Consider the following 12,978-nt stretch of genomic DNA (forward strand, 5'->3'; position numbering starts at 1 on the left):
GCATGCTACTTTTACTGTTTTGCTGTGCTGATGTTTCAGTTATAGTTCCCATGCCTGTGAATACAAGGAGCTGCAATGGGGTGATATGGCTGGTGATATCATTGCAATGGGGTCATATGGCTGATGATATCATTCTTTACAAATGGCAGCTTTGTTTGATGTCATCTGATAAGATGATATTCTGATGGTTATAACACATTGTTGCCAAATCGCAGTTTAATGTGAAGGGTATATTTGGATAAGACAGATCCTTGCTTCTTATACTTCTGGCAGTAAGATAAATCAATTTTAATGTACAATGCTTTAATTTTGCATGATATGATGAGGTCCTGAATGGGTAGCTGATGAGACAAGGTCCTCAAGTGTTGTCTAGGTACCCACCCTTGATGAGAATAGGATGCACGATAAGAGACCTTGAGACGCAGGTGGACAGTATTCTTTCCTTTGATAATCACATTGCCACAGTAGTCAGGAAATCCTTCTATGTGGCACACCTCATCACAAAAGGTTCTGCATCCAGAAAAAAAGAGGTCATTGTTCCCCTCTACTCATCACTCATTAGACCCATTATAGAGTACAACGCCCCTTTTGGTATGTACCTCACAAGACATCTACAACAACTGGAAAGGCCGCAGAAATACCTCACAAAGATGATTACCAGCCTCAAACAGATGCCCTATGCAGACCGTCTCAAAAAACTCCAGCTTTACTCCGTCGCATATCGCCTACTCAGAGGTGATCTCTACCTAACATACAAAGCTATGTCAAACCCAAAGGTGTTGGACATGCTCCACTTAAAGAAACCCCAATCCCTCTGAGCTACACACTCTAGGGACCTAAACCTTGTCACCACAATAAACAGAACATGCTGGATGGATAGATTCCTGTCCCAGAGACTTCCCATACTCTGGAACAAACTACCTATCTATATCAAACAAAGCTCCTCATTAATACACTTCAAGAAAAATCTTGATGATTGGATGAGAAATAGGAAAGTCACCCCAGGGATCACTTTTGTGGCTCTGCTCGACAGTGGCACAGGAAAATAATTTTCTTGTGTGGCAAAAGCTAGGGTAACTTTTTGGCTGGGCTTGTATAGGCCCTAGGGCCGATAGCCTAGTACCTACCTATGAACCTATTAATAAACTAACATTGTCTTTTAGGAGTACAGCTTTTCTTGGCTTGCATTCATGTGACTGACTTTTACATAATTTGAACATGATTTTATTGGCAGTGAGTTTTTTTTCCACAGGAAGAGTGCCTATCCAGATTATATGCCATAATGAAATGTGTCATTCTGAGATGTGTAGTCACTGAGAATCTTACTAGAGTAACAACTGAGAATTATAGAAAGGTGACAGAATGTATATATTTATTGACTACTTGACTAGTTGAGTGATTGATTAATTGATTGGTTGATTGATTTACCATTTGTTAACCAGAGAAGTGGAGTGGTCTATGAATAGTTTGCATCTGCAGCCTAAGTCAAAATGGCACCAGCAAGTTACATAAAGGAATCATAAAAGATAAGAAGGGTATACACTGAAATAAAAAAGATAGCATAAATGGATAAGAAGGGTATACACTGAAATAAAAAAGATAGCATAAATGGATAAGAAGGGTATACACTGAAATAAAAAAGATAGCATAAATGGATAAGAAGGGTATACACTGAAATAAAAAAAATAGCATAAATGGATAAGAAGGGTATACACTGAAATAAAAAAAAGATAGCATAAATGGATAAGAAGGGTATACACTGAAATAAAAAAAATAGCATAAATGGATAAGAAGGGTATACACTGAAATAAAAAAAATAGCATAAATGGATAAGAAGGGTATACACTGAAATAAAAAAATAGCATAAATGGATAAGAAGGGTATACACTGAAATAAAAAAAATAGCATAAATGGATAAGAAGGGTATACACTGAAATAAAAAAAATAGCATAAATGGATAAGAAGGGTATACACTGAAATAAAAAAAATAGCATAAATGGATAAGAAGGGTATACACTGAAATAAAAAAAAGATAGCATAAATGGAAATCTGTAAAATATCTCCAGGGCTGTAACCGCTCAGTGTAGCTGACTAAAATTATTGTAGCAGTCTAACAAGCTAAACATGCACTATAAAGATGAGAGTCCATTAATTACTGGAGTAGGCTAGCAAGCATCTCAAAAACAGTTGCTCATGCAGACTTCTGGCTAGCAAGCATCTCAAAAACAGTTGCTCATGCAGACTTCTATGATGTATTCAGATGTATTCAGTGTAATCCTCACTTCCTAAGGTAACCTGATTCATGATGCTGGCACGTTTGGAAAAGGCATTTTCACTGAGTGTAAGGTTATAAGTGAATCTCTACAGAATCATTGCTCCATATTTTATGGATCTAAGCAAATTGGACAAATCCCTTATTCAGAGTCTCTTTGCCAAACATGGGTAGTACTCAGACATAAACAGTTAAAAAAATAGTGAGTCCAAAACAAAAATGAGTGGGTCTACGAACAAAGAAGCTGTAGCAGTGACTGGAAGCCAGTCAAAAGGAATAAATAGTTGTGTTTGCTGTTATGCAAGGAAGAGATAAATCTACATCCGCTATTCATTGTTGTCTATAACAGAGCCATGTTGCTGAGTAAGTAGAGAAACCATGGGGAGAATATACAGAAACCCAGGTGTAAGAACATTTAAACCTGTGGGTAGCCAAATCTCCTTACTTTGAACACATTGCATAAGTTATAATTGGATGTCAACAGACTTGGAACCAGATTCACTGGCACAGAGGGATACGCTCCTGTGATCCAGGCAACCAAAGTTTGATTAATGGCTTGGGCACTTGCTGGAGCTGGCTTTGATGAGGAAAGCTGTGGCGAGGCGAATGCCTGCATACTCCTGTTCAGTGGAAGGGAAGGGAACATGTTGTGGAAGTAGGCCTTTGTTGTGTTTTGCCAGTGGTGAGACCAGAGAGCACAAAAGATTGGGTAATGGGTAGACAGGTGGGTGAGAACTAGTTTGGAGACATATGATGTTGGAGAGAAGGCAGTCCCATCACATCATCACATCATCAAGAGATTGAGAGTTATGTTAGGAGTTATGGAAGTTAGCTGATATATCTGATTTCCATGTTAAAAAATAAGTCTAATTAAATGGGCATTTCAACTGCCGGACATTTGGTCAAGCATTATGGTTTGATACATTGGTTGACTTCAGTGTGCCTGAAATTGGTCCATTGGGATCAGTGCTCTAACTCATATGAGGGGCTTGATGGTTATCTTGGCATAACTCTCAACCTCTTAAAGTCAGAGAAAAATCTAAAATATAATGAAGGAGGAAGGCCCAAAATCAAGTGCAGATTTTTAATGCCCTTACATACTTAGTTGACAGAATAACTGGTTTTATGTTGCATTTGTTTTCTGAATTATATGATTTCTGATACTGAATGGCTTGACTTATAAAGGCTCCCGTGGTCATTGTTCTAGTATACACCTATGGACTTAAATAAATATATAAGTGACACTTTGCCATTAACCATGTGCTTGCCATAGCAGTGGTAAGCAATGTGCTGTAGCTAACTATCTGTCCTGTCTTGTAACTTCCACACACTTGGAGGTAGAGGAATATTTAATCAATTTTTTTCTCTATAAAATGATTTAGTCAAGAAACCACTAATCCTAATTGTGCACAACTTACTCATTTTATTATATTTTGTTCTATTTTCCATATTTCAATTTACTTTTTATTTCTAATTTTCTTTCAGGTGAACTTTGTGCTGTTTATATGTATAATACGTATCTTAGTCCAAAAGCTACATTCACCAGATGTCGGAAGAAGTGAATCAAGCCATTATTTGTAAGTATTCCTAGTATGTGGCTTCATTTCTGGCTTAGAACATTCCAGGATATAGGAAAGTAATTGCATGACTGAGGTCAGGGCATAAACTGCCATACTTTTTCTTATCTTTATAGAATAACTTATTTCGCTCTTGTTTCACTGTCTAGCAGTCTTACACAGCAGGCTGAGGTAATGACACACTATCATCTTAAGTTGGATAGCCCTGGATTAAATTCCTTTAGTTTCCACATCTACACACTACAGTTCTGATCAAATCACTAAAGGCCATTGCTTGTGGCTTACCACAGAGAATATCACAGCAATGCAACATCAAACATAAAAAATAGCTCCTTACACCGTTTTCTTTCCTTTCTTTTCTTTTGGCGAAACATAAACAACTAAAAATGCAGCATGGTCTGTTAGTCTGAACTAGCCAGTTGTCCTGGGGGGGGGGGGGGGGGGCTTTTCATAGTTCATGTTATTTATTATTTATTTATTTATTTACATTTGATAACTGGGTAGTGACCGAGCTGGGCCAGAAGACCATTTTCAGCAGAGACACGGGGAGAAAAACTCCAAGGAAGATTACCTAATTATGCATTTGTACATATGACAATTATAATAGCAGTTTAAATGTAAGTCCCTTGACATATTGTATCTAAAAGCATATAACAATGGTAGTACATTGTAGCGATCCGCAAAGAGTGACGGTACATAGATATGCAGCTAATGAACTTTCAGCATTTATACATAGATGTGAATAAGTTGCTATAAACAGACACACACCCCCATTGCAAATGTGTAATATCCTTAATGCATAAGTGATAGGGGGAAGTTACTATGCTGATTAGGGGCCTTACTTGCTTACATATGAGTACAGTTCATGTAAATAGCCCTGAACTTTGCCAGCAGAATTCTTAGAGAATACAGAAATGTGAGGGGTGATCAGTTGGTGCTTCTGCATGCCTAGACATTTTTAGTCAAGAGGTCACTCAGAGAAATGTTTCATTTTGGTGCTTGTGCATTGCTGGGCGTACTCCTGAAGGAGTAACATGGGGGAATAATTCATTTGTGTGACACAGAAGTGCTTGTCCATACATGATCCTTGATCAAAATAATTTATTTTGTCATTTTAGTGCTTGTGCATACTTAATAGAAAATAATGAAGGGGCTGCTGGGGGAAATAATTCATTTGTGTGTCAGGGAAGTACTTGTGCATACTTGGACAAACAAGATCGTGGATTGCAATATTAAAGATGGAGCATCACTTTTAACAACGGATGTGTGTACCACAGTGATGTTGGACTACAAATTGTAAAACTGTCTCATTAGCATACTATACTTCACAACATTTCTCGTTTGCATCTCATTATTTTTAAGGCCTTCTGCATTACCATAAATGGCCTCTATGAATATTGCCTTTACTACACTCATTCGTAAGCACCAGGAATAGCCCTATCACATTTGCACAAGTGACTATGAATACCAGCCCAAATTAGTTTTCATCCAATGAAAACCTCTACAGATAGTTCATATAATTAAACAAGTATTTCCATTTCAAGAGTAGGTTAAACCTAAGACAGAATCTAGATGTGCAGAAATTTTCAAGCACCAGGAATTACAGATCTTAAAATTCTTTAGGTAATATAATTTAGCCTCATTGAAAATATGTGTAAAACTAGACTGCAAATGTTGACATCTAAGGCAGGAGGGCAGTTATCATAAATTAATTTTTGGTTAAAATCTGTCAGCAATTCAAGTATTTTTTCGATATTTAAAGGTCTGCAATATTAAAAAATCTATGATTTACAGATTGTGACATATTGCCGTATCTGTTTTTCGTTTGCTCAGCCTGTAATGCCAGCATCACAACAGGAGAGTAAGTAAAACAGGGACGTGACACTATTTAAAATGTTTTCAATGAATTACAAAATGTCAGACAAGCCTTTATGTGGATAAGCAGGTGCCTACTGCTTCCTAAGTTTTCTCCAAGTTAACGAGCATTACCAAATGTCATGCTGCTGACTGATAGCCTTTGCAGCTGTGCCGTGTTAAGTATACACCAGTATCATTAAGCCTGTTAATATTCAGTAATAATAATGCAAATTATGCTTCCTAAATGGGCTAAAATGTGTTGTAAAGCTCTGGCATTCCAATAGTCTGCTTATATTGTCTTCATTCCTGCCTGTAGAACAAAAACTCTTTTGATCTCTATGTTATAGTTTGTTAGGGTGGTGTGGTGAGGACAGCTTCCTAATAAACTCTGATGTTTGCAATATGTATAAAGAGAGGTGTGGAGAAATGGGAATAAGGGGTGCCTTAGCCTTCAGCCTCCCTTACATCATAAAAAAATGTTTTTTGATATACATTTTGTTGTTTTCTTCACTGTAAGATTAGGTCAAGTACAACTCTTCGACATATCACTGAAGAAACACAGCAAAGAATCCTTCTTGTGTCAGTTCTAAACTACCAAACAACAACTCTGCAACTTTACAATAGCCATCTTCTCTCCTGTCTCACGCTAACATCAGAGAACATGTGACCAACTTTGTATAATTAGCTTCACATCCTTACTGTCTTATCTGTCCTCCCTTTCTCACACTGACATCATCTCTTCTCCACCTAACATCCTTGTAAATATGCTTGTCTTCACTGTTGAATCTAATTTGCTACATTTCATTATAGCCAATGTTTATATTATATGTATGCATGCAGGTATTTAATTATGTATTTATTTATTTATACGTTTGTTGATTGGATAGTTGTGATAGTCTATAAGAACTGTTTTCAGATACTATTAAGACACAAAAGCAAAGTGACAGTAATTTTAACAACTATTTCAGTTATGTGCAAATAGTCCAAAGACTGAGACACAGTGTTGTCTTTAGGAGGAAAAAGGAAAGATCCGGTATTTCTCTGCATATATCTAACATATCATGAGTAACTGCTTCATATTGCAACTATTCAAGTATTACTTATTCATGTCTGTATGTTTAATAGTATTTAACATTACATTTTAATTTCATTGTACATTAATAACTGGCTCTGAAAAAAATCTTTGGGCCCCTGTACTTACTCAGTTAACAAATACTGAAATAAAGTCACATTGTCATGGCACAGCAGGTAGCACACTTGCTACCTTGGGTTCTGTTTCCACACCAGTTAGATTAATTACTAATTCTACAGTCCTGAGTTTGTTGTCCTTTGGATGACATGTTAAATTCAGGTTCCATCTGCCTGAGCTAGTGGTAGCTCAAGTGAATATAAAAGATCTCATAGCACCTATCAAAAAGAGTAGGAAGAGCTCTTGATGCTCTTCTGAAAATTTCCATAATAGTATAAATACCACCTCAGATCGCTCCTGAATAGAGGCTGATACCCTATTGTGACTAACCTGGTCATCAAATGATAAATAAATAAAATGAAGCACAGGAGATGTGGTAGCAGGCAAAATCAAGCAGATGCTGAGGAGGGTATCCTCTTAGGAAGATGTTTGCCAACTTAGCTGCTGCCTGCAATCTATGTAGAGGAATCCCTGATCTTTGTTTTTTTTCCCCCTAAGGACAAACACTATATCTTACATACTTGTAATAATACCTTCAGAAGCTAAATGAATAAATATGCATACTTATCCCGGAGTGCATCACTGTATTTCATTGAGAATGTGAATTTTGCTACATTGTATTGTGTTTGTTACACCCCGTACTATGTTGCTCTTTTTGCTTTTTGAATACTCTTGTACTTTGTGTTGGACCTTACCTGTTGTTATGCCATATTGCCTTACTTCCCTAACTGAGGTGGGGTTCTCACTGCAATTTGGATTTGCATAGCTGATGAGAGCTGAAACCTGTAATACTATTCTGATAGAAAACAGGACCTTTAGCTATCTTCATTTGATATAGGCTCATAGGTGTGTACTAGGCTAATGGCCCTGGAGCCTTTACAAGCCTAGCCCATAGGATTACCCTAGCATCGTGCCACCCATCCTTAGTTCCCAGTGCCTCTGTCATGTAGAGCCACTGGAGAGATCCTGGGGTGAATTTTCTATTTCCCATCCACTCATCAAGATTTCTCTTGAAGAGGTTGAGGTCTCTGGAGCATTTAGTGTGGACGGATTGGGATTTCTTTAGATGTAGCATTTCTAACAGAGCTGGGTTAGACATGGCTTTGTAAGTCAAGCAGAGATTGCCGCTAAGTAAGCGATGTGAGACAGAGAATAGGTGGAGTTTTTTTAATCTGTCCATATAGGACAAGTGTTTAAGGCTTATGATCCTCTTTGTGAGGTACTTTTGTGGCCTTTCCAGTTGTTGTAGGTGTCTAGTGAGGTACATGCCAAATGGGGTATTGTACTTGATGATTGGCCTAATAAGGGAAGAGTAGAGGGAGACAATGACCTCTTTCTTCCTGGATGCAAAACCCTTAGTAATGAGATGTGCCACATAGAAGGACTTTCTGACCACAGTAGCAATGCAGTGGGCAAAAGAGAGGTTGCTGTCAACCTGTGTTTTCAGATCTCTTATAACACCTTCTGTGTTCAGTGGACTACCATCAATGTGATAATTCATGAGAACCAGGTTTTTTTCCAAGGGGGATATTGACACATTTTTTTGGCATTCAGTTTAAGGCCATGGTTCTGACACCAGTCATTGGTTTCAGTGAGGCCTTTCTGTGGGATATTTTGATTTACTTCCATGTTTCTGCTAAAATATAGCTTAAGGTGTATGCTGTCATCTTTGCATTGCTTAAGCCTTAGGAACTTTCAGAGCCATTTATTTCAATTATTATTTCTTTTTGAAAAATGTGAAAAAATGTGTTAATTAAAAGATTAAAAAATACAGTGCAATAAGAAGAAAGAGTTCAAAGATTATGGACTATTAATTTATAAAAAAAAAAAAACTGACAATTTTCCATTACCAAGCCTTAAAATGCATTGCTCTAAAGCCACTTTGATACAGTCTGAATAATGAGCACTCCTGTTATCATATTATGTTTAACAATTAATGATGTATATGGAAAACAGAAAGCAAGCTTTATAGAGGCAGAAACAACATTCAGATTTAATAAGTTTTCATCCAGCTGTAACTGTAATAAACCCAATTATAACTCCAGTGCATCTTGTACTTTCAGGATGAGGTTAATATGGCTGATTTGAAGTACGGAAAAAAGAATCTGTGGCAAGTAATATAGGTTCCTAGATACCAGAACTGTGAAGAAATGCATTATAAACATGCATTTTGAGGCATTTGATTAGTCCAGAATCTTACAAGTTCCCATTTTTGTACTGTTATTTTTTGAATTTGGATTGCTGCCCGAGTTCCAGGTTTCTGTCAAAACTGAAAAAAAAAAAGACAAGGATTACAAATAACCAACTCAAGACAGTTGCAACACATTGCCTCATATAATGATCTCAGAATTTACTCATTTTATTTTTTTAGTCATTTGGGTGTTGCTACAACACTAGTATATTAACACATATAGGAAGGGGAGGTTATAGAGGGTAGTGTTATGCAAGTATTTCCCCTTTTGCAGTATGCTCAGAAAGCCAGAAACTAAGCTCTGCCTCACTCCAGAACTTAAAGCATTCCTAAAGCTAAGTGAGCTAAGACATGAAGCTAGGCCCTACAGGAAAGACACATAATTACCTACAGGCCTAGACAGACTCATTCAAGCCTGAATTATAGCCAAAAATCAGTCAGACGGCATAAAGTCATCTCTGTAAGTTCCTAGCAATGAATTAAAGTATTCAAGCCAAACAAACTCTAGAAACAGGTACACCTAATCACTTCACTCTGCCGATCAAATAATCCCTTCTCCGAACCTCACCCCTTCCAAAAATTGTAATTTACCTTGTGAAAACCTCAAGAATGAAATCACCAGTGTCCCGCAACTTAACAGTCCTGCCTCTCCCATACTATGGATATGATATAAACACCTCTTTTTCTCAGCACTCCCCCCCCCAAACACATCTTCATCTTTGGTTTATTTTATTTTACTTTTTTTTTGTAACTCTCCCCCCCCTCCATATGTCATCTTTAACCTAGCCACAACACTAAAATTCATATCCACAAAATGGAAGAATGCAATAGTCAAATCTTTTACCAAAGTAGCCACACCAAACACAGACTCAGGTTTTAGACTGATATCCATCCTGCCATCTCTAGAACAAAATCGGGAAAAGCTGATACTTAACTAACTCTTATCCCGTATTAATGAATACAGCCATCTGCGACCTCATTAAGATGGATTCTTGACAAGTAGAAGTACCGTGACAGATATTCCTTCTGAAGAAGAATTAAGGTAACCTAACCAGTGCACTGTTTATTGACTTTGCCAGGGCCTTTGACTTAATAACTGCATGCCTTACTTGCAACTAGAATTAGTAAGAGAGTCACAGGCTGGCACATATAGGTTCTTTCTGGCAGATTCTTTCAAGTAAAGATATAGTCTCGTTACTATCCCACTCAGCCCTATATTAGTAATAGTACCATAAAGGTCAGTTTTGTTCACCCTGATTTTTTTTGTCTGCATTCATCCACAGCCTCTACACTAACGTATCTATTACCAATACTTCTGCCATTCGTAAGTTGACGAGATTGTCAACTATATGCACACCTGGTGTAATTTGGATGGCTAACAAACAAAAGTACAGAATTTACTTAACAAAGGCAAGCAGATCAGAAACATTTTTTTATAGGTTTCAATTGTATTGGCATTTTGACCACAATATTTGCCAAATAGCAAAATTCACTTAGTGACTGTGTTTTCTTAATTAATAAGAAATGAGTACTACTACTGGCAGTTGGCATAGAGGGTTAAAGCTATCAGCTGTAGTTCCTGTGGTACAGGGTTTGATTCCCTCAGCTCTCATTTGCCTTTGAGTGATGCACTTAAGCTGACAGTGCTTGGGGACAACTGGAATTTGAGCTAATCTCCACGGTGTTCCTCTAGACTGCAAGCCCAGTAATAACCTATGATTTTGTGTCAGTATTACAGAACAGAGGGAAGCTTCTCACAACAACTCAATTTTCTGCAGTTCATTTGTATAACTCCCTCCTTGTATTATTTTATATGACAGTTGTGAAATCCAAATGATACCAGAATGCTACAGCTAAAGGCTGGAGATTTATTTATGTAATATAAAGAAGGTGTCTGGCTTATTTTTTCCTGCTACAACGCAGAATATGTAATAACTTGTGCAATGTTTCTGGTTCAATTTGCAGACTAGTCTTTACGCTGCAGTTTGTCACAGACTTGCTTTTTTTTAGCTTGTCTTGATGTTTGCAATATGTTTTTTCTGTTCTTTGTCAGTAATATATAATAAAAGACTGATTATGTTTCTTTAAGCCAGACAACACACGTATAGCATTTTCTCAGTGTTATGTGTTTATTTGGACCATGATTGTTATGAAATAATTAATAAATAAAAGAATAAATAGATTTAATGTAAGTAACTGAGACAGAACAAAACAAAAGTCTAGTGGTCTACAGCTTCTGGCTGAGATTTTATTATAATATAATTTTTTATTATAATATACATTTTGAGCTGTCCGTAGATAATTTGAACTTTCAACCCAGATTCACTGAAACTCTTTTTCCTTCAGGCGTGGTTAAATAATAGGGATTGTGTACTTTATTAATCAAAGTACCAGCTAGGCTTATCAGCAGACATTTTAGTGAAGACAGATAGAAAGTCTATTATAAACTGCAGTGTATTGAATATTCGTTTAGCCTCTGTTATCATTTAAAAAAAAAAACAATACTGGATGTCTTAGAAATGCTATGATATTTTCTCTGCATTTGTTGTTCTTTGAATTGGTTTCATACTCTAGGACACTTTCTTGTAATAAATAATAAGAGAATTATGTGAACTAATAGTATTTTACATCATTTAAGGTTTTACCCTAACAGGGAAAAGCCAAAAGAAGAAGATTCATATGAACTTTTCTGCATTTGAAATTCAATTGAAAGTTGTTCAGTTTTTCTGTGCCAGGCTTTCAGTATTGATTGGGATTAGTAATGCACTGACAGATATTAGACAGTGTCCTTGATGGGGCAAAGGTATGTTTTCAGGTATAGAAATTCATTGTATCTAAAAGTTGAACTGTATGTCGCTGTAGTAGAAAGAAAGGCAAATCCATGTGGAATATTCAGGTGGCAAATGCTGTAGCAGCGATTTTCTCGTCTACTTTTTGATTCAGAAAATTTTAAGCTTCCCTTGAGTTAATAATAAATATGAACCAAAATCTGTTTTCAAACAGCCAGGACAGTTTTCAGGGGTTTTTTTTAATTAATACTAAATGTGCCAAATTTTACCTTTAAGAAGTATGTTTTTGTGTACAAAAGTTAAAGGAAGACATCTTAAACATACACAGTTTGTAAATTTGTGACCAGTTAAGCTGTCTGAAAATTGATCATATTTATAACTTTTTTTAGATTACATAATTTAGGCATTAATAGAATGACTCATAAAATAAATAAATCCTGACTCATAAAGTACAAATTTTCATTGTACTTTACAAAAATGTTACAGATTTGAAAAGTAAAGTCCACTGGAGCCACAAGCAGATCAAATATAATTTCCTTTTTAATCACTTTAAACTCACTACATGAACAGTAGTACAGAAAACAGGAAACAGAAGAAAAAAATTCCACTAGAGCCACAGGCAACTCAAATAAAATTTCCTCACTCAACTCACTGCATAAAGACCACTGGATTTATTGTTATGCTGTCTTTCTTTGAATAATAATACATATTTGAAAAGTCTGTGCCATAAATCAACATCATTAATAAGCTTACAGTAATAGCCGGCCTTAGGCATAGGCCAACTAGGTAGCTGCCTAGGGCGCAGCTTTAGCACAGGAACTTTTCCAGTATTTATTTATTTATTTTGTTGTAGTAAAGAAATGGTTTCATTAAAATATGTTGAATGGATACAGGAAAAAACTAAAGAGTAAGACAAGCTGTGAGAAAAAGGATGAAAAAGTAATCTGGATGGTGTAGGTAGGTGAGGATGTGGAACTGGGTGGTGTCGGTGCACTGTGGAGCTCTTTTGCCTAGAGCACCAGTTGATCAAATGCTAATCCTGCTTACATTATTTGTGAATGTATGTGTGATTTTATTTGGGTGTTGAATGTGACTTACCTGTA

General features: G+C 36.5%; 1 protein-coding gene across 1 annotated transcript in view; it reads left to right on the plus strand.

The window, feature by feature from the left end:
• The window catches only part of VIPR1 (vasoactive intestinal peptide receptor 1), a 2,416,152-nt gene that overhangs the window by 2,263,330 nt on the left and 139,844 nt on the right, over window positions 1-12,978 (plus strand). Inside the window, exon 10 of the mRNA XM_044066065.1 lies at window positions 3,758-3,849. Within this exon, the coding sequence (XP_043922000.1) occupies window positions 3,758-3,849 (92 nt within the window). The remainder of the gene's footprint in view (window positions 1-3,757; window positions 3,850-12,978) is intronic.

The sequence above is a fragment of the Protopterus annectens genome, chromosome 3.part0 (genome assembly GCF_019279795.1).
Source record: "Protopterus annectens isolate FY-2018-M chromosome 3.part0, PAN1.0, whole genome shotgun sequence".
Taxonomy (NCBI): domain Eukaryota; kingdom Metazoa; phylum Chordata; order Ceratodontiformes; family Protopteridae; genus Protopterus; species Protopterus annectens.